The sequence below is a fragment of the Acanthochromis polyacanthus genome, chromosome 1 (assembly GCF_021347895.1).
Source record: "Acanthochromis polyacanthus isolate Apoly-LR-REF ecotype Palm Island chromosome 1, KAUST_Apoly_ChrSc, whole genome shotgun sequence".
Classification (NCBI taxonomy): domain Eukaryota; kingdom Metazoa; phylum Chordata; class Actinopteri; family Pomacentridae; genus Acanthochromis; species Acanthochromis polyacanthus.
In genome coordinates this window covers 43,325,965-43,349,522 of record NC_067113.1, presented here as the reverse complement: position 1 = coordinate 43,349,522, position 23,558 = coordinate 43,325,965, and the positions used below count along the sequence as shown (strand labels likewise).

Below are 23,558 nucleotides of genomic sequence, written 5' to 3'. Positions count from 1 at the left end.
CTAGCTGTCAGACTGTCACTATTCCTTTAGGAGAAAGTGAAAACTCTTTACGGCCGTATCAGCTTGGTGTTTAAAAAGTCTAAGGATTGATGATACAAATGCCAGTGCACGGTCACACAGAGATCAGTTTGTACAAAGTAAAAGTTGTTCAAAACATTTAACACTGAAACGCTGAGCAAAATTGCAGTGTTACTCAGGGATGGTGGCTCAACTGAAAAGACACACAATGTTAGACACTTCTGTTTCAAAGGCAATGATGGCTTTGCATTTTTTTGTAAATACAACATGTAAAGATTTGGTTAAACTGAACCTTTAAGCATCCACAGTGTTTATCTTTGTCTCTAATGTCTTATTGGACTATAAAAACCAGCCGCTAGACTAACTGAGCTTTCTGCACACACTCTTCCTGGCTTCTTATCCATTGTTGTGTGTGCACTGCTTGGTTCGAAGTGTCTGCAGCTATCTTAGTTGGAGTTTCCCAGTTAATGATCCACGCAGCGGTTTGATCTTTATTAATATGGCACATCCTGATATCCCTATAAACCTTTCCTCCGAGCCGCCACACCTTTCTTGGAAAAGCGGTTAAGAGCTCGCAGCGGCATGCCTGGGAGCAGATGAGAGTTGGTATCGCAGCTCGTTAAAACAAAAAAGCCGCTCGACGCCATAAAGGCATCGCTTACTGTCAAGGCCGGCCGCAGACGGAGAAAAAACACCTCCAGTGTCGTGTTTTTCCCCCGTGTCGGGTCATGCGTGTTTTCCCCACACACCTGTCTGACGGCTCTCTGTTGTTAAAGTGACGGTTTCTGCTTATCAAACGATCTCAGTCAAACTGGCGACTGAGATTGCGTGTCGACAACAACAGACTTTTAAAAATATACCAACAATCCAAAGTAATGGAGGTTTCACACCCTCATGATAAATCACAGATAGTTAAGACACACATTGACTGAATAAACACGTTACATAGTAGAAGAGTGAGACGTAGTGACTCAAAGTTTGTCTGTACTGAGTTGGAACTTCCTCTTTTGGCTCAGTTTCAGGCTATCAAACACATCTGGATGTGTTTAGAGGATTAGATTTAATCCTGGCATTAGACAGTTTCTGTGTTCCCTCAGATTCCTACAAACCATAAATGATATTTAACTGGTTTTGCAAGGACAAGTTTATTTCCCAAACTGAGGGTGGAGTGTGTGATTCCAGACTTAGCATGTTTACATAGCTATCATTTGCCAGATTTACAAAGCCATTTAGTTTATTTATTTTATATTAAGTGTGAAGTGTTTGGGGTTTTATTCAGAGATCATTTTACAATATCCTATTACACACTAAAATCGACTATTTTCTTGCATAAAATAGGTGATTTTAGAACACAATAGTTTTCCTTTAGTGTGCTTTACCGTTATTTTATTGATACCTCAAATATTTTCTTGTTTCTTTTAACATTTCTTTTAGACGTCTACTTTATGAACTTGTGTTTCAAGTGCATTTTTATTTGTTGTATTTTATAGTTGGAGCCTGTCAAAGAACAATTTCTGTCACCATTTGGGACAAACAATAAAGTTTATCTATCAATAGTCTATCTATCCATCCATCCATCCATCCATCCATCCATCTCCTACCTGCTGTATCGTACTGCATCAGATCAGACCAGTCATCCAGTGGGTAGATCTCCTCCTCCAGACCAGATGGACTCTGGTCCCCGGTTGCTAGGCGGTCCAGGAGGAGCAGCCGGACCCGGGACAAGGAGCCCAGATTCCCCGAGTCACAGGCCACCGTCAGCGCTGCAAGGCCAGGAGACAGGTCTGCAGGGGGAGACAATGAAGTCCGTTAGTCTATACAATTATCCTGCTGCCCTGCAGCACATAAGAATTAAATGTTCTGTCAAACAGGTTTGGTTTTGCATAGGAGAGGCATTTGGACAACTGAACAGAGCTCTCATGGGTCTGCAGCAACAACAAGGTGACAAACAAGGTGCTTCCTGCTGTATTAGGATAGAAAGATTTTACTTGTGAGTGAAATCACCGTAATGTTTACAAGTCCGCCTGCACAGGAAAAAATACATTTATTAGACATGTAAAGACTGTTAGAGATCAGAAAAAAATAATATTTAATGCTTCTGAAAATTTAAAATGTCTTTTCTATGACGGATACAATACATAATTGAGGGATTTTGAAGTCCATAGGATATATCTTGCATACATGAGCATATTCTGACATAATTTTGATTGTGTTCTTTTTATTAAGTTGAGATAATCATGACAGATGCTTCTTTTTTGGCAATATATCAATTTTTATATGGAAAATAACAAATCACTTTCAACTAAGTTCCCCGTTACAAAAACACCTCTCAAGGAAGTGTGTTAGTTCCAGATCACATGACCTGCTCCACATGATGTCATTTCCTCCTGAAGAAAAGACTGGCAAGACTCCAAGGCTTTCTGAGTTATTTAATATGAAGTAGTGTGTGAGTCAAGTGTGGATTTATGGCATGTCAACAGGTTTGCTACAATATCTTTATAAATAACTTTCAATTTCAACTTTACTCCATTGTATATATAATATTTAGAAGAATGTTTCTGTAAAAATGCCATGTGGTGTTTGGTTTCATTTTAGGCCTGAAAGCAGAAAAAAAAACCTTCAACTATGATACAAAAAGTCCCTTAATTATATATAGACCCAGGCACCCATAAAATCAAGCATTCAGCCTCTAAAAAACACAAATGTCTTCACTCAAAAGATAGAACTGTTCAAATATTGTCAGCAAAGTGTAGGACAGTGGAATATGCTGAACAGAATCAAACAACACAAAGCCAACAGAAACATGCTGGAAAACAACTGCTGACCTTTCAGAATAATGACTCAAAATTACACTGAAGGACTTGTTGGACTGGATTATGAAATTACTGTAAATTACACACAACACAACCAAAGACACTCCACCCTGGAGCAACCCTGTCACCCCACCTCCCCCATCCCTCAGGCTCCAAAGTTCTCATCGTCACACCCAATTAAAAACGGATCAGTGACAGTGTGGCTCGCTGCCCATGCAAATCCCAGGCCCACGCTGGCTGGGTGTGGAGCTGCCATTCCTATCTGAGGGGATTTCACACAACATGCTTTCCCAGCAACACCTTCGAGCTGCAGAAAAACCTCCAAAGTGTTGAGTTTGTCTTGACTGGGTTATCCACTCTTGAAGCGTTGTCGGTTGGGGAAATCAAACCGTGAAAGCAATCCTTCAGGTGTGAAAAAGGAACTGTTGCCTCTGATAAATGGAGGAGTCGTTGAGAGGAAATCCCTGGGATAACCGCGGCTGTAATGTAATGTGGCAGGACACACTTTCAGTTAGGCCAGGTTTTAGTCCATCATTAGCCAGAAGTAGCCGCCAGATTGAAAGGCACTTAGCAAACACAGTGGCAGATAACAAATGACTAATCCTGTGATTAAGATGTTGGACATACTAGTTACCACCCACTCAGGGTCACAGATAGGGCATTTCCACCAAGGGAACCAGATGAGAACCATGGGTTCAAGGTAAGGGCCGGTGCGGGTCTGGTTCAAGTCTCGTGCCGCTGAAAATCCCGTTTGCTTTTCCACTGGCTATGAGCCGAGTTGCGGCAGCGTCGTCGTGTCACCGCAAGACGTCAGTACGTCACTGCATGAGTAGCCGTTCCGCGATGGTGGCGCACCGTAAACATGGAGGTGCTGTTCCTGAGTTTTCCAGCCTACAATACGATCCAGAAACAAATAATCTGCCAGTTAGTAACTACTTATCTTTACCATAGTCACGGGTAACGGCGATTACGTTTGAGAAGACAGGTAACTGCCAGAGATGTTTTGATTGTTAACACTGAACCTGTTAGCATTAGCTTAGCTACCTAGCCTATAATACGTTTTCATCAATTACATGGCCGTTAAACAAATCCAATAAATTGATGATAGTAGCTATATTTACCTTTATAGATGATCTTAATTACGAGACAGAGGTCAGCTGCTGTCTGGGAACATCCGTGACCACGCTACTGGTGGGACAGGACCGTACCGGATTTCAGCTGAAGGCTGCTGTTCTGTCCAAACTGTCATGAGACATTTTTATTGATATACCCTTCACTGCTGTTAGCTTTTGTTTCAACAAACTGTTTGAGATGAGGAAATCAGTATTGCATGTTTCTACTTGAATGCCCTACTTTCATGATTTAATATCACCATAGCATTAATTTTTACAATTTCCATAAATGTCACCTGAAAGTTGAGTAACTTTTTGTGAGTAGTGTATGTAGACACGTAATGTAAGCACACTTCAATAATATATCTGCTGCAGTAGTGCAGTTTATCTAGCTTGGTGTGACATATGTTGTAAGAAACAACATACCGGTATGTTGCTGATGTTTCAGATTGAAATCTGCTTGACATGCACAACTGATTATCTGTCAAAATGTGTCTACGTAGAAGTGTGCACTTAACACTGAATAAAGTCTCTTTAGATTACAGACAAAACACGCATCTTTCATCACAAATATATTTGTATTCACCCAAAGTGCAAGAGTAAAATACAAATGTACTTAAATAGCTAAGAAGGAAAAGAATTTACAAAACATATGATTTTTTTTTTTAAAAAAGGCAGAAATAGTGGACAATGCAGTTTATTTCTGTGACAGTCGCTTCACCACCAACACCATGCGTCCCATCAGTCCAGCAAAGGTGTTTGAATTTTCATCCGTCCTCTGGATGTTCTGGAGCAGGGCAGTGGCAAACTGTATGTTGGGGGGTATAGAGTAATATATTTTTTTTTAAGACCCAGATTAAATTCACTGTAAATTAATCAGGTAGCATCAGGATGTTATGGGTCGGTGTGTTTCTGTGTCAGTGTTTTCAAAAACTGAATGAACTCAGCTCTGGTTATACGTTTGGTTTTCTGAGATTCATTCATGTGATGCACTTTGTCTCAACCATAAATTACTGTGTCCGAGTCCCTTTGGTTCATTTGAGGGTGCTCTATGGAAGCTACACTTTTTCAAGTTGTGTTTGGATCCATTTTTCTGAGGTGCTTTTGCAGTTTGGGTGTATTTGAAGATTAAATATTCCTCCTCCTGCTAAGATATCAGTCCTTTTCAACAAATCCTGCTCAGTGAAGCTCTAAATCAGCCACATCCCACACAAATGTAAATTGTGCTTCACATCGGTCTCTGATAAAATCAGTCTGAAGCATTAGCTCACATTTGGCGGAGCGTCTGGCCTGAGCCCTGTGTTGATTTTATCACACCGGTTGCTGTGGCAGCGGCCGCCCTGATCCTTCCACATCCCCGGGGTAAAGGTCGTCGGGGTCAGACAGAGGTTCGGGTCAAGCAAGCAGGTTAAACACCTTGTCAGGGATTAGCAGGCCGTGAGGGAGGTGGAGGAAGTCTTCACTGGCTAACATCTCTCTCTGCAGCCCACTGAACCACCTCCAGGACACACACATGCTATCTAACACAGGCGTGCACACACACATCGCATTTACTCTGCCTTTGTTGGCCCAATACAAAGACCTGACACAGTGAGTGCTCAGATAAGCCCATCTCTGTCTGCAACAAGGCGGACGTCACAGAGGAAGGAGAGCATGTCTAATTGAGACATTACTGGGAGCCACGCAAAGGTGGAAACAACAGCAAACAAACATGACTTTTTAAAGAAATTTTAATCATATCTGGACTTTTGTCCATCTGTCACAAAACACTGAAAGCTGAGCCAGAATAAAACCTGTCTGAACTTTCAAACACGGTTAACTTTTCAACTGCAGCAAACTATGGGTATTTACACAAGACAAACAGAAGACTTCTTAACCTAATGATGAATTTCAAATGAGAAAATTCACTCCTTTTTTTGACATGTGTAAATTCAGTATTTTGAGCATTCGACTGCTGGTCTGACAACAATTCGTAGCCTTGTACAGATTGTCTACAATTCATTAAATTATCTAAAAACATAGCTAATAGTTAACAGTCATGCTAACACCACAATGATAATGTCTTCTTCATTTCAATGCCTGGTACCACAAAAGGTACGCTACCTGAAGAATACAATGAACATGACAAAAGAGATCTAAATTAAACACAGCTGCCAAACTTTCTAAACAATAAGTTACCCTTCAGAAAAACCCACAGCCTTTTGAACTGCGGAAGGGACGAGCCCCGCTTCTTACATCCCGGCTGTCTAGGGTAGTCAGGTGGTAACAAAGAACGTAACACAAAGCTGAATTAAAGAGTGACGGGCTGTAATTAATTTTTTTTTTAAAAAAAGGTGTACATACTGAATAAAACAAAAAGTGAGGGAGTTAAATGCAAAAATGGGGGCTACAGAAATAAAAGAACAAAACATAACCAAAAGCTCCGGCTTCCTCCCACAGTCCAAAAACATGCTGAGGTTAATTGGTGACTCTAAATTGCCTGTAGGTGTGAATGCGAGTGTGATTGTTTGTCTGTATATGTAGCCCTGTGACAGACTGGTGACCTGTCCAGGGTGTCCCCTGCCTTCCCCCGAGTCAGCTGGGATAGGCTCCAGCACCCCCCGCGACCCTAGTGAGGATAAAGCGGTGTACAGAGAATGGATGGATGGATAACCAAAAGCAAACTTACTTTAGAAGTCGATATTTAACAGATAAGAAAAATAAAAGGTAACAAATGTAAAGAAACTATTTAATGGAAGTACAGCACAGGAACATCCCTGGCTGAATGAACAATGAAACTTTGAACTGTCAATGAACCGCTCATCAGCATTTAAACTCCCCATGGGCACAAGAAGCACAAACACTAAGTTTACAAATTTGTCAACTGGGCCGCTCAGCTTCTCCTCTGAGCTGCCACTGAAAAACTGAATGAATGAGTCTTCTGAAAGACCCCCTGGCACCTTGGTAGGAGGAGATCGCGCTTCCTGAACCAGTCCTTCAGTTCCTCGGGCTGTAGGCGGGCACAACCACAGATATAGGATAGGTCGGCAAATTTGCCGGCTCACAGGTGTTCACGATACAAAGCAAACAGGTTGAGGAATGCAACAGCTCAGGGCAAAAACAATGCCACTGTTTCCATAACACCTTATGTCCTGTTTGACGGGTTACGCTTCATTGTATTCCCATGGTATATAAGAGAACGTTTCATGTCATAAGCAGCACTGCACATTCAAAGGCCTACAGTAGAGTGGTTTCCTGCTGACATTCAAGCTGTAACATCTCAGAAGTTGTCAGCTCTCACATAATGCCTAAAACTAAAGAATTATGTGAAGCTACAAAGGCAGCCATCTTGACCCTGCTGGAAATTGGCATGAGTGAGAGACAGGTAGCGAAAAAACTGAAGATCTCCAAGACAGCCGTTCATTACACCAAGAAAAAACAAGCCCAACACGGTTCTACCAAACTGCTAGCTGGTCGCGGCAGAAAACGTCTTTCTACCCCACGAGATGACCGTGCACTCATCAGGTCCTGTGTCAGGAATCGTCGTCAGACCTCAAGGGACCTTAACCATGAGTGGGCACTGTCCAGAAATGTGACTTGTTCGGCAAGGACAGTTCGAAATCGACTTCTTGAAGCTGGTCTGAAGTCACACAGGGCACGGAAGAAGCCCTTCATCAATGAAAGGCAAAGGAAAGCCCGGCTACTCTTTGCTGGGGAACACAAGGATTGGACTGTTGATGATTGGGCTAAGGTTCTCTTCAGTGATGAATCCAGTTTTCAGCTGATGCCCTCTCCAGCCAACATACTGGTTAGGAGGAAGCCGGGAGAAGCCTACAAACCAGAGTGTCTTGCCCCTACATTAAAACATGGGGGTGGATCAGTGACCGTCTGGGGTTGTTTCAGCTTGGGTGGAACAGGACAAATGCAACTGTGTGACGGGCAAATGAACCAGGTCAGGTACAGGACTACTCTTGAAAAAAATCTTCTTCCATCAGCTGGAAAACTCTTTCCTGCCTCCAATGACTGGATTTTCCAACAAGACAATGATCCTTGCCACACGGCAAGGTCAGTTAAAGCCTGGATGGAGAACCAGAACATCAGAACCATGCCTTGGCCTGCTCAATCACCAGATCTAAATCCAATTGAAAACCTGTGGAAAATTATCAAACACAAAATGGAGAATCACAAGCCCAAAAACAAGGCAAATTTGTTTGAATTTGTGCAACAGGAATGGGCTGCTGTGACAGCAGAACAATGTCAGAAGCTGGTGGAGAGCATGCCTAGACGCATGGCTGCAGTCATCAAAAACAATGGTTATGCAATCAAGTACTAACTCCTGTGTGGATCATGAGACTAAAACAGACAGAAAAGAAAACATGGAATCCTAAAAGCTGTTTTCGGCAGAACAATGCCATAGATATTGATGGAAGAACTTAAGTGATTTTGGTTATTATCTAGAAAATGTCTAGATATCAGCTCTGAAATGAAACTCTTATGAGCTATTTTTGTTGTTTTCATTATATTTGTCCAAACAAATGTACCTTTCATTGTACCAGGCATTAAAATGAACAAGAAATTGAAGAAAACAAGAGTGGTCTAATAATTTTTTCCATGACTGTCTATCAAAAACAAATGTTACTAGTAGCTCTTGTTGTATGTGAGTGTTACCTGTGTCAGGTGAAGGGCTGCCTGATGAATCTGATGGCTCATCCAGCGACAAACAGGAAGCTGACAGAGGAGCGATGGCCTCCAGTTCATCAAACACACAAGACTGAGTGCAGCTGAGCTCCGAGCAGTGTGACGCTGCTGATCGTCCTGCAACAACACAGAGTGGGCGTTATTGTTATGATGGTGATGATGGTGATGATAAGGATTAAATGTATTCTAAATGACATATGTGGGTACAGTGGATTGCTGCATTAGAAAATAATAAAACACAGTAAAGAAGATGTGACCGGTAAATGAGCACAGTGCATCTGTGGACATATTATGTTCATAATAAGGTGATTGTTAGATTTTCTTATTCAAGACAAACAGACTGGCTTGTCAGAGAGCAAAGTCTTTAGATTTTAAATCTATTTTCAACTTGAACTGCTAATAAAATGATTTGAAGATCAATCTACATCTAGGAGCTAACTCTCCTACAGCTAGAAGCTAATGTCTCTGACAGCTAGGAGCTAACGTCTCCTACAGCTAGAAGCTAATGTCTCCTACAGCTAGAAGCTAATGTCTCCTACAGCTAGGAGCTAACGTCTCCTACAGCTAGGAGCTAACGTCTCCTACAGCTAGGAGCTAACATCTCCTACAGCTAGGAGCTAACATCTCCTCTAGCTAGCAGCTTAAATCCCCTACAGCTAGGAGCTAACATCTCCTACAGCTAGGAGCTAACATCTCCTACAGCTAGGAGCTAACATCTCCTCCAGCTAGCAGCTAACATCTCCTCCAGCTAGCAGCTTAAATCCCCTACAGCTAGGAGCTAACGTCTCCTAGCTGGAGCTTTATATGGATATTATATGAAAGCGCCAAAAAATGTAATACTTTTGGATGTTATTATAAAAGAAATGGAAAATCAGGTAAGACAGAATAACAATTTTGACTCCTGTTAAACGTCTTGTCTATAGCTAACACGAATAAACGAAAGTGACTGCTTATACTGTGCTAAGATAAGCTAACAAATGAAGAGGAAATGCAACACAACATATTTCAGTGCTGCTACACTGACTATGTGTAAATGAGGATAATATTTGACTTGGAATATAATTAAGAGAATTTTTCAGCCTTATCTACCATTATTTCAAATCATATATATAGAACAAATATACTTTAGGAGCTATTTCACAATGCAGTAATAAAGCACTTATAGTACAGTCACAGAAAAAACATTAAATATTTTGTAATATTTTAATAACTTAAATGAAAAAAATGAAAGGACCAATGCGAAAAATACATTCATTTTCTTGTCTAGTGTCCAGCAACTAGGTTATTCCAAACATATCAAACTATTTCAAACTATGAATTATATGTTCAGCAAACGTGTTTGTTTTGAACGACCTGATAACTAAAACTACATTAGTATTATTAAATTAGCAATAAAGTATTATCTGTATTTTGTATTTTGAGTTTTAATGGGTAACTCATGAGAATAGCACAGAAGCTAAAGACAAAAACACTATTGAAGGACATTTTTCAGGCTGCATCTCGTCCATAATTGCTGAATGTTGTCGTCAGATTAGTTCACGCCTGTCCCTTCTAGGTGAAAACTCTAAGACGTGGACACCTCCCAACACAAACCCAGGACATGCCTGAGTGCAGCTCCTCAGGTGATGGTCTAAAGACAGAGTTACAGTCAGACCTCAGGGCAAAAGTAGCTTCATCTCAGCCTCGATAAACACAAAGCAAGAAAAGCTGCCCTAAAGCCTTAATTACCACAGACCTCACTCAGAGCAGCGGCAAAAACTGTCAAACTAATTGCTTATCTCCTCGCAGACCATCAAAACAAAACTGTTTCACTCTGCCTGGTTTAAAAACCAGGGGATTAGCAAGGGAAACTGTTGCACTGGGTGGTGTGTTTTGTCATCTCCCTGAAAGAGGCTTGTCGAGGCTTTTCTCACATTAGAAATGCAGAACAGCTTGGCCCGGACAAAAGGATAATATATACAGAGGCTCCAAAAGGAAAAGGCAAACTCAGCTCCTCCGCGTCTGCCCACATGGACGAGTATAAATGTACACATGAAGCCACCCTCGCACAGTCAAGTATGTGAACAACGACGCACACACACCACCGCACCATTGTGCACTTGAGCGGCTCGGCACTCTACTCATGGAGACAATAGAGGGACTTGACTTGACACTTCAAAGCATATTGCTGCTGTCAACTCAGCTGTCATTCTCAGCCGACGAGGGCTGCAGAGAGTCGGAGCGAGTTTTTCAGGGAGGTTAAGGGTGGCGGCGGAGGGGTCAGTGGGTTTGATTTGACAGAGCTGGAGAAAGACAACGCCTCCTCTGTGTGCCTGCAGCCCTCTTTTCCTGGTCTCAGTTCCAGGCTGAAAGGCCCCGAGCAGAGAGGCCAGGCCGGGCCAGGACAGTGCCTGGCCTCTTTGTCAGGGACAGTTAAACTGTGGAGATGTTGCTCAAAACGGGTCAGTTCGAGGTCACTCTTTGCGCCGGTGGTGATCTGAGAAAGCCATGCTCAGGGTCACAAAGGGCAGAGAGAGATGAGGAGAGCCTCTGCTGCTGTATGTGGGATCAAACTGAGGTTGTGATGCTGGATTTGCTGCTTCAGATAAAAAAAAAAAACACCTCATCTGCTACTAACTACTAGAGGTGGGTGGATCGATCTAAATATCAAAAATAATGATACCAGCATTGGTATTGATGTTGAACGATACCAGTATAATAAGATTGATGCTTTAGTTTAAGTTTCTCACCTGTATGTTAAATATGGCGCTGTTCCACGAGCACCTGCTCGGCTCGGCTCGGTTTGTGAGGTTTTCCATTAGGACGTAGTACCTGGTACCAGGTAAATGTAGTGTCTGTTTATCAGAAAATGCTCAACTAGTGAGTCTCAGATGGAACCAGGATGGCGGGACGAAATGACAATATCTGTCACGCTTCATTATCAAAGACAATAACCAAAATGTTTTTGTATTCATCATTACAAAAGTAACTGTGCAAAAACTGTATGTAAAAATGCATCTTAAAAGAGCATTTCCTACTTCAGTGACAGAAGTATGGCACAAATATTGACCAAATTGTCAAAACTGTTCAAAGAGACTATCCCTCACTTTGTGATTTAATCGGCAACCCAGATTCTTCCTTGTCTGACCCACAGAAAACCTACCCAGGAATTAGTCTGACTCTTAAACTCTTTAAGCATTTACAACCCCATCTTCATTCCAGATGTGGACGACTGTATACAGCACCTAACCTTTGATCAAACCTGCCAACTACTGAAAAGCTTAGTCTGGACTATCGCTATCAGTATTGGCGATGGAGGCCCTGTATTTACTTGGTACTGGATCGATACCGAATCTTGTAGTATCGCACATCACTACTAACTACTTCTTTGAACAGAAAATTTTTCTCAACAACTTTTTAAAAGATAGTTCTGGTCAATGACAAGTTTAATTTTTTCATTTCCATCACCGACATCAAACAATTACACAGATTTAAGTTGTCATCGACCAGAATTATCTATGTACTACCCTAAAAACTATTGATTTGGATACGTAAATGCTGTGGGACAGACTTTTACATTTCAGACTAAAAATTTCAGAAGTATAATTTAGACAACTCAAGGTTACAGCCCCGTTTGTATGAAATAAACACTGGGTGATTTGCTGTTTTTTTTAACACAACTGGGAGGCCAAAAAGTGACAATTCAGTCTGGAAGAAAAGCCGTAGCTTTGAAAGATCCCCATGTGATTCGCCTCCAAAATGTCCACACACAACAACTCTTCCACATAATTCAGACTACTGCAGTTTTGTACTAGTGCAGCAATTTTACATTCAAATGAACTCCTGCAAGCTTCAGATCCTTATCAAACAACAACACAATGCTGGTTAGTCTACTGGCGCCAGATACACCTCGCATGCATTTCACACTATACTGGAATTTCAAATCTGGTGAAGGAAAAACTGAAGAGGCGATCAATGAAAGTTTCTAATGCTCCAGATTATAAAGAAACGGGGGAGGAGGAAGGACCAGTATGAGTGACTGATAACATCTAACAAGGCATTTTTTGTGAATATAAATCTTAAGACAGACCTTTAAAATACTAGGGTTTTGCTGTAGGGATATACTGCCTCGGGTACCGAAGTCCAGGAGGTCTGAATAACAGATCTATAAGTTAGAAGGCTTTCCGAACACGTCCGCCTGGGAAGAGACCCCGAGGTAGACCCACAACTCACTGGAAGGATTAAGTAACTCGTCAAGACGCATGAAAATTTACCTGGCAGTCTTTGGGGCGTGGAAATGGCAGCCCACGGAGTTTCAGCGTTTCGCCATTAAACAGGAAATGCTGCGTCACGAGCCTGAATATGCTCCAATCTGCCTCAAACTTCACATGTGTGATCAGAGTCCTGCCCTGATGACACCCATAGACCAACATACAGTTACAGTCATAGCGCTACCTGGTGGACATGTTGCATGTCTCGCCATAAACCAGTAAATACTGTGTAACTGACCTGTACATGCTCCAATCTGCCTCAAACTTTACATGTGTGATCAGAGTCCGACCTTCACCAGACACATAGGCTGAAATACACTCTCAGTTGCAGCGCCACCTGGTGGACATGCTTCACTGACCAGCAAGGATGCGAGGACCCAATCAATGCTGCTTGCAGCTTTAATTTTATCTTGGCTCAGTAAACAGTGGAAATCCATAGAAGCTATCCATCAGAAATGAGGGCTTCATCTGCACTGCTGTTAGTTGGCCAGGTTGAGCCTTTTTCTAGCTGTGAGTGACACTGTAGGGCTGACATGTTTACCAAAACATTCCCAGTTGAGTTCACTGTGTTCAGAAGAAAGCTGGAATGAATTGACCCAAGTAGTCTGTTGTTAAATTCAAACTATATATAAAGTTTATGGACAAACTTTGGTGGCTTCATCTATTTGTAGAGGCGTACATATTCGTAAACTATAAGAGAGCGTGGTACATCATAACTAATCGAAGTTATGTCTCCACCTAGAAAAATACAACCAAAGTTTTAATAAACTGGAATTATCTTCCAAGCCTTACACGCTGCCACGCTGAGGCCACATTGAACCTGAATTGCCTCCATCTGCGGTGAAATAAATGAACCAGTGACACTCGCTCTGTGTCTGCCGTGAAGAGAACAGCGTGCTCCGATACAGAACCGGCCCCCCTGCAGTACAGCACCACACAGAGAACAGTAGATGTCTCTGATAGAAAGGAGAAAATCCCTACACAATTTCCACATTGTTTGCTTTCTTTCATAAAGTTCCTGGAGAAGTCAGATGTCAGTGGCCTCGTCCTTTATCCCCATTGGGAACGGTAAATTAGTGGCCGCAGGAACGCCATGGAGGTATTCTATTGTGGCAGCCCTCTGTGTTTTTGCCGTCAGCTAGCGGTGGTCAGCGTGGATTTATGACCATCAGCTACACGTCTCCCTCTCAGAGCCCGGAGAATAGCGAAGGCATGGGGGAGCCGAGGCTGAGAGGCACGGCACACGAGGTAGGGACCCCGACTCCTATTGTTGGGGCCCCACGCCTTTGAACAGGGAATCAAACGGTACCAGCTTTTCATCAAAAGCCCTCCTTTCTATTGCTGATTTAGAGGAAAAAGAAAAGCTTTCTGCGTTATTTATTATGTGGTGGGAGGAGGTGGGGAAAAACAGGCTGACAGCAAACCTTTCACAACGTGTTGACGGGGGCAGGAGCATCTGAACGCCTCGCTGTGGCAGCAGGCTTTGATTTCTCTGTCTGGCCCTGATCTCTTTGTCTCCGGGTGGGATGTCCAGCCATGTTCAGGACAATCAGAACCCAAAGAAAGTAGGCAGGAGGAGGCTGTGAACGGCCCATATGTGGCTGGCAGAGCTCATTTCTTACCTCTGACAGGGGAGATGGGAGGCAGGATGGGCCAGCGGTGAGACTCCAGCCTGGACGCTGGAGGAGAAGGGGTCATCTTTGCTGCTGACCCCGAGCAGGGAGTGGTCCTCTGTGGACTCGGACAAGAAGACCAAGTGGTGGAGCGAAAAGCCGGCGTAGCACGGCCTCGATCAGAGTCCAAGGATGGGTTGAGATCAGGACCAACAGACGGATCTAGGTGGAGGTTTTCTGCTGTTTTTGTGCTTCTCCTGCTGCTGCTGCTCGGAGGTTTGTCTGATTTCAGATGGAAACCCGATGCCTGGCGAGGAGAGAGGGGTTCGGTTCGGCCAAACAGCGGCTCGTAGAGCGGAGGTTTGGTGCTGCTGAAGGACTGATGAAGGCTGGATGTTGCTGGAGAAGCCAGAGGTAACAGCATCGTTGGGGAAGGCTGAAGAGGGGACAAACAAGCGCTGTCTTCTGGATCCGAGTCCAGGATGTCTGCTGGAAAAAGACAGAAGGAAACTAAATTAATTCAACACACTTTTCTGTACCTGGAATCACACGAAGTTATTGTCTAAATTCTCATTTCAAATATCGAACGAGCTATGCTCTTCTCACTTTTCCAACAGAGACTGCTTTGGTAAACAGTGTACTCCTTTCTTTTAGCCCTTTTTAATGTTTTGTTTGGATATAATGTCTTTTCTTAATGTTTTACTGTTGCCTGTTTTTGTAAAGCAATTTCTAACTCCTTGCTTTGAGGTGTTGCAGAAATAAAGCTTTTAAAATTATTATTGTTATTATTAGGCACAGTTATTTTAATTTGCAAATATTGAGGTGTCTGAGATGCATCATCACTTATACTAGAAATTCTAGTGTAGAATTTGGTGGAGAAGGTACGTCAACATTCTGTTGTCAGAAAAAACAGGAAAAGTGTTCCTGTTATATATATATATATATACTTATACACACACACACCCACACACATATATATATATATATCTATATATATACACACATGTATGCATAAATATGTGTGTCTATATAAACTAATGTATTCTTTTAGCAGTGGGTTCTACAGGGTTAAAGCAAATATATTCGAGTTGTGGGCTTCTGCAGACATCAGGATGTTTTTTTTCCTTTAATCGATAAACTTAATTGGTCAAATAGTGGGTTAAAGTATAATTTGCTGACATCCTTCTGTTCATATGAAGGAGGTTCATTGGTAGAATCAGTTTTACCGGTGGCTTTATCACTCAGGACGCTGCTCCTGCCACTGGAGAGGTCGGTGCTTCGGCTGAACAAACTGGAAGGTGGACGACTTAAATCTGACAGAGATCCTTGTGAGAGTGAGGTTGGAGATGCTGAGAGTGTCGATCCAGCAGGTTTGATGTTCAGATCCGAGTCTGGCTCCACCACAGCAGGCTGCAGCAGCTTTTCCCTGACAGGAACTTCAGGAGGAGGAGGAGGAGGCAGGTAGGAGGGAGATGCTGGAGCAATGCTTGTCTTGCTCTTCTGTCTCTCAGCATCAGACTGAGGTGTATTGGGTTGGGGAGGTGTTGGATTAATGGTGGATGGAGGTGGAGTAGCAGGGAGCCGGAGACGAGGAACAACAACAGCAGAACGCCTTCCTGTGATCAGACCAGCATTCTGCACACCACTGGTTCTTCTTTCAGGATTAAGATGGAAGCACCCTTTAATAAAAACAAAAACAAAACATTTTTTAGGTTTATTGCACTCAACGGGTCTCTCTTCTCTTTTCTGCAAAGGTCAACATGGTACAGATCTTTAAAATGTCCAAGGTCTGCTGGTGACATTTTCATTCCCACTTTCCTCGGTCCTGAGGAACCCTTGTTTCCTGCTCAGTGGGTCAGTCTGTGAACAAAGGCAGCCAGAAATCGCCACACTGGAGCAGCTGCCAGTTTCCCAACTCAATATTCACCACAGTAATCGGACCTGAGGGTAGGGAGCACACATGAACACACTGCAGCAGACTAGACAGTTACAGGTGTAAAAAAACTGTTGGTGACAACAAGTGTTTGGGGAATGCCAACAGCAGTTCTTGGTTCATATAGTTTCATAGTTTTATAGTGTTGCACAGAAAGTTTGTCAGAGTATACTAACCTATAATGTTAATGTCCTGTCTTTTAGTTATTTATGTTGTTATATGTAAGTTATTAAACATTTTAATATCCCTCTGGATTAATAAAGTATCTATCTATCTATATCCATCTTTTTGGAAGATTGTGATCATTTGTGTTACTGCTTCAACTAACCGTGAGACTTGGTCAGAGATCTAAAGTCATTCTCTGTAGAAGACAAGTTTCTCTGTTTTTACATAAAAAAGAAGATGAGAAGCCGGAGGGCAGAAAAATGAAATGAGATTAACATTTTGAAAAGTCTGCAACATATGCGTGACGAAAACCTTCAAACTTCAGCTGAAATAACTGAATAAACACGAGCGATATGAAAGCAAGACATGAAATGACAAAAACGAGACAGGAAACGACAAAATCCACACACAAAATGACAAAATCGAGACACAAAATGACAAAAAGAAATATCTGTCATGATTATCTCAACTTAATAAAAAGAACACAATCAAAACATTTCTGAATAGGCTCATTTTATCATTGTTTATCTAATTAGAAGGTGGTTGTTATTAAACTGGGACGGTTATTTAGTTGATATTTTAGTGTTATCCAGTCATTTTTATTAATAAGTCCCTCAATTATATACTGACCCACATCTGCTTTCTTTCCTACTACAACTATTATCTCTCCTTCTCCAGCTCTTATTTCCACGTTTCCTTTAATCCCTCGAACATTCGCTTCCACAAACTTCAAATCCGCCCATTTCCTCTCTCTCACCTCCTATTTTTTTGTTGACCACCGTGTGTGTGTGTGTGTGTGTGTGTGTGTGTGTGTGTGTGTGTGTGTGTGTGGTGTAGGGGTGACGGGGTGGAGGGTGTCAGACAATCTGCTCTTGTTTCCTGGGGGTCTGCTGCCAAGAAGAGTCAGCACAGGGGGATAAAGAGAACACACTGGAGAGCACATTTCTGCACTGCCTCCTCTTTCACTGCCCTGCCACTGCCATCTGTTACACACACACACACACACACACACACACACACACACACACACACACACACACACACACACACACACACACACACACACACACACACACACACACACACACACAAGTGTACGCGAGCCGGTGTGTGTGTGTGTGTGTGTGTGTGTATGAATGACATGTGTCAGAGCACAGCCATGGCGTCGGGCGCAGCACGTTTCTTCAGGGAGGAGGGTTCAGGACGATTGTGAGGGAGCCGACCACCATATGGTAGAATAATTAGTATTCGACCCCGGTGCTGAGAAATGCCCCCCTCCTCGTCTCTACACACACACACACACACACACACAACAAAGCCGTGCCCTGCTGCGGGGCTGAGGTGTGTGCTGGGGTAAAATGCCTTCACATCAGAAGCCGGGCTCTGAAAGGAGCGGCACCAGGCCTTTCTCTGAGTCCAGAGGACCACCAGGAGGGCGGCGCTCTGGGGCATTTCCTCGCCCACAGCGGAGAGGCGAGATTTAACCCAGGGGTGTCAAACTCTTCTTAGTTCAGTTCCACATTCAGCCCAATTTGCTCTCCATTAAAATCACAGCATAAGAACCTATAAATAAGCACATTTGTTTTAGGGCAAAAAAGCACATTCTGAAAATGTTCACATTTAAGGAATTATCCTTTTACAAAACATCATGAACAACCTGAAATGTTGAAAGGAAAATAAGATCAATTTTAGTAACATTTAGCCTCAGTTTATCATTTACACATTACAACTTATAGATCACAGAGTGGCTACAAAGGAGCAATTCTAATTCTAAAAGTCAGATCAAAAAAGTGTAACAATGTAACAAAAATGACATGCAAAATGACAAAAGAACAATCTAGTATTTTACTTTATGATCAAAACAACTTGTCATGGTCTAGAAATCATTTTAAATTTATAGTTTTACTAATTTACAATCTGCAGTCCATGTCTTCTCTGTAATTTTTACACTTTGAGGGCCGGACTGGACCCTCTGGAGGGCCGGTTTTGGCCCACGGGCCGCATGTTTGACACCCCTGACTTAACCAAACACAATCGCAGAGACGGACTAAGAGCTAACAACGAGCCCGGTGGCCTCCACCTCCACCTCCACCGTTCAGGAGAGGAAAGAAAAGGCGAGAAAGGCTGTTAATGAGCAGAACCGTGGTGTTAAAGGAGTTGGTGGACTCCCCCTGTGGCCGCTGCCAGAGTGTGAAAGCACCAGGTGGTTCACTGATAGGACTCACCTGCCAACATGTGGCTCTTCGGGGCAGCTACAGCGGGTGGATTCAGCATCTTCCCCTGAGATGGAAGCTGATGAACAGACTTGGAGCTCAAGTAACGAGGAGGAATCAAGTTTTCAGGATGAGCTTTCATGTGAGACAGGAAGCGAGGACACAGAGAGGGACGATGGGCTGCATGATCATGGACCTGCAGCAGGAAACAAAGAGAAATATATCCAGTTAGGTGCAAGATAAAATGACTTGGTTTTAGCATCAAATGCTCTATCTGCCCTGTAAAGTACGGATTTTGTCGGAAAAAAACAAAAACAAAAAAAAACAAGAAAAACTCAACATACAGGAAATAAATAAGCAATAAGATAACTAAATATTTTTAATAGAAAAATACAATAAATATATGAGAAAAATAAATACATAATATAGAATTTACATATGAAAAACATTTTTAAAAACTAAATGAATTATTAGTATTAATGATTTAAGAGTAAATAAAATAGAATAAATAATGTATATAAATTACACATTATCAAATTAAATAAAAATTTTAATAAAAGTGAAAAAATAAAAATGACACATAATTAAAAACAATTAATAATTAAGCCACTAATCAACAAAACTAACAATAAAATAATTCTAAATATATTTTTAAAATAGAAAAATACAAAATATATATAATAAATAAATATAGAAAATGTATGAAAAGTAATAATCGTGAAAGAAAAAAGGAAAAAATATTCAAAAACAAAAATAATTAGTATTTATTATTAAAAATGGTAAATGAAAAGTCAATTAAAATAAAAAACAATAAATATAAATAAATTACATCTTATCAAATGAAATAAAAAATGTAATAAAAGTGAAAAAAGATTATATATGATAATTAAAAACTAAGAATAATTAAGCCAACAATCAATAATTAAACACTCGATAAAAAATAAAAAATATATGTATATAAACCATTTATAGAAATGGAACGAAAAACTAAAATCAAATAAATTTAAATATTAGTTTTAAAAACATTTTTAAAATGTGCATCAAAAATTGAGGCTGAACTTTTACTATGTTTAATAGAAAATGTTCCAAAATAAAATTAACAAAAACTTAAATGTAACTAAATTGATTGCATCCTTTGAGGGCAATTAAGGAAAATAGACGCCAAAAAAGATGAAAAATGAATTTAATCCATCACATGTGCAATCAATATCCCCAAATAAACCAAAATAAATCCACACTGACAAACATCTGTGTTCCAAGCTACTACAAAATAAAAGCTTGAAAGAGAAACCCTGCAGGTGGAAAATTCAAATGATGCATGGCACCATTACTGCCCCCTTGTGTCCACAAAATAGATCAGCACTCAAAGTAACTCCAGCTTTCTGTTCTTACACCCACAACCTGCATCCTCTGTCAGTGAGAGGAGGCAAAAAATGATCTCAAGGGTGATACAGCTCTTTAGAGGACACCGGCAGGATAAAAGCTGGTAAATATTTAAAATGTGTGAAAAAACGGACGACTAACAGCAGCACGCCAACCACTAAAAAGTCTTTCTTTGGCCATCAGAGAGCAAATAGCCGAAACAAAACAAAAAAAAGAGAGAAAAATGTTACTGAACGACAAAAAAAAAATAGACAACATAAAAAAATTACAAAAATGAGACACAAAATGACAAAAGCAAGAAACAAAGCAACAAAAAAATTTATAAATGACACAAATGAGACAAAAAAAGCCTCACAATTACAAAAACGGCACAAAACAATGAATAAAGTGAAACACAAAGTGACAAAAATATGATAAAAGAGACAAGCGAGACAAAAAGGAAACACAAAATGTCAAAAACAAGACATAAAATAACTTCACAACAAACAAAATAACAAAAATGACTTAAAATGACATAAGCAAGAAAGAAAACAAAAAAATCAAACGACACAAGAAAGTATACAAATGACACAAAAGAAACAAAAAATGCCAAAAGTGAGAAACAAAACGACAAAACCGAGTCAAAACGGCAAAAATGAGACAGAAAACGACAAAATTGAGACACAAAATGACAAAAAACGAGACAGAAAGTGACATAAATGAGATAGAATGACAAAACAGAAACTGAAAATGACAAAAATGAGACAGAAAACAACAAAACCAAGACACAAAATGACCAAAGCAAGAAACACGACAAAAAAATTAAACAAAATAGTTACAAAGCGACCAAAAAATGCATAAACGACATCCGTCAGATAGCAAACAGCTGTAATAAACACTTTTATTTGACTTGGATTTGAGCTTCATCTAAAACAAATTTCAGCTCGTCACCGTTTATCAAATCCAACAGAAACAACATCTGTCTGAGGACAAGAGAGAAAGGGGGAGAAAGGGGGAGAAATGGGGAGGAAGGTGGGGCGACTGACTGTGACTCACACAGGGAGGATCAGCCTTTAAATCCCTGAACCATCTCCACTGAGTCCCTTCCCTCAGATGTGGAGGCTTTAAAGATTTGCATTGTTGTGATGTAAAGGCAGAGAATTGAGGTAGAAAGTGCAGAAGAAGAGGCCTCGCTCCTCTTCCTCCCCTCCGGCTTCCTCATTACCCGTCACTCAGACCCCTCTGAAGGCTGAGGAGGGCTTTGTGAGGATCGACCAGGATGGTGTCATCAAACATGTGACCTTCTGGGGAACAGGTCCGGACACGAATGTTCACGTAGATCTGAGAAAAAGCGGTTTTAATTCATCTGAACAAGCAAAACACAAGCAGGACGAAGCTGCTCATCCTCTAAACACGCTGACTTTTCTCATCTTACATGTTCACACTGATGAGCTTCTGTGTTTTCTGTGTCTTCAAAAAGCATCCTGATGATGTGGTGTGTAGAAATTTAAATTACCAAACCGGTCAATATTGTTTTTGTAACATAGTTGACATTTCTGCTGTTTTCATACCTAAAATCAACATATTACAACTATCACAAAACCGAGACAAGAAACCACAAAACCGATACACAAAATGACAAAAATGAGACATAAAATGACAAAAATGAGGCACAAAATGATGAAAATGAGACAGAAAATCACAAAACTGAGACAAGAAACCACAAAACCGATACACAAAATGAAAAAATGATACACAAAATGACAAAAACGAGACAGAAAACGACAAAACCGAGACACAAAATGACAAAAATCAGACAGAAGAAAAAGAAAAAGAAAAAGCTCATGCCTCTGTGATTAAAATGTTAACAACAACAGCTGGATTACGAACCAGACCGAGTGTGGAATGGTAAAAGGATCTCTACAGTATTAACTAAGGTGGGGCTCTGCATTATTAGCTAATTATCTGGTTCTAAGACCGTTATCATTGCTGTTGATTTTGTCCTCATATTACCAGTTAAAGTTGTGCTTCATCATATTATCTCAAACTGAAATTTAAAAGTACAGTTCTAGTACAGCAGACCTGATTTTAGGATTCAAGGGGAATTTAGATCAACTTTTGTCCATTTGAATCCTGTCATGTAAAGGACAGATAAAGAAGGTTGCATGTGGTTTATGGCCAATGTTCTATCAATCAAATATTTAGTTTAATGTCTCCGTTTTGTCATTTAATTTAGTCTTTTTGTGCCTCGTTTTTGTCATTTTGGGTCTTGATTTTGTTGCTTCATGTCTTGTTTTTGTCATTTTCTATCTCGTTTTTGTTATTTGGGTCTTGATTTTGTCATTTCGTGTCTCGTTTTTGTCATTTTGTGTCTTGATTTTGTTGTTTCGTGTCTCGCTATTGCCAATTTGTGTCTCAGTTTTGTCATTTTGTGTCTCAGTTTTGTCATTTTCTATCTCATTTTTGTCATTTTGTGTCTCAGTTTTGTCATTTTTCTATCTCGTTTTTGTCATTTTGTCTAACCATTCAAATTAAATAGTGCTCTGCTGCTCTACATGTTGCCTGAAAATGGATTAAAGTTTGCTGCAACATGTCACAGAGGAAAGTATTCCCAGCAGTGACAGTAGGTAGGACTGTAGTTTCTGCAGACACCCATAACGCTGGTTGGTGTGGGCTCCTTCAGGGCCCTGCAGGCCTCCAGGAAACAGGCTGACCTCCTGGCGTCAGGCAACCCACACGCTGTCCTCACACAGCCAGAGCTGGCTAATGTCATTATAGGCCTGTTTGTGGTCAACAGCTCCCTGATTGAGATGTACAAGTAGCGCTGCTCGATGAATGTAGGAAGTCTATTAGTTAGTCAGAGTCCCAGATGGCCTGCAGAGGACAGCGTTGCGTGTGCTCCTTCACCCTCCCTCACCTCTAAACACACACACACATGAGCATACACAAGCAGTGACACACACACACACACACACACGCACACACGCTTAATTACACTGTGAACCCTCTGACAGGCGGACAGCTACGAGCAGAGACAGAAGTGTGTCTATGTCCCAGCGTCTGCAGGAACAGAGAATTCTTCACAGAGCTGATGCACAAGAAAGCCAGGCTTAGGCCCTAACAAGGTTAAACCCCTGAAAAAGAGTGACTTTTTAAATCATGGAGATTTGTGTTTCTGCGGGGTGTAATTAGCTTTGCCGCGGGGGAGGAGGGAGGGCCGGGGACGCTGGCGAGGAGGCCGGCGAGAGGCGAAGTGGGGGACGACGACAGTGGGACGCTTTGTGGAGTCCGGCGGATTCAGGGGAGCAAATCTGATTATCAGCTCGTGTCAGAAGCCAGGCTCAGATGCAGCTTAGCATTCAGAGTCACTTTCTTGCTTTCGATGGGTAGACAATGATCCCG

At 41.4% G+C, this 23,558-nt stretch overlaps 1 protein-coding gene across 1 annotated transcript in view; it reads right to left on the bottom strand.

Moving 5' to 3' along the window:
- LOC110963726 (uncharacterized) overlaps positions 1–23,558 on the bottom strand; it is a 75,890-nt gene that overhangs the window by 37,705 nt on the left and 14,627 nt on the right. Inside the window, exons 3-7 of the mRNA XM_051951936.1 lie at positions 18,807–18,990; positions 15,710–16,162; positions 14,493–14,972; positions 8,591–8,737; positions 1,620–1,802 (exon numbers count right to left, since the gene is read on the bottom strand). Of these exons, the coding sequence (XP_051807896.1) occupies positions 1,620–1,802; positions 8,591–8,737; positions 14,493–14,972; positions 15,710–16,162; positions 18,807–18,990 (1,447 nt within the window). The remainder of the gene's footprint in view (positions 1–1,619; positions 1,803–8,590; positions 8,738–14,492; positions 14,973–15,709; positions 16,163–18,806; positions 18,991–23,558) is intronic.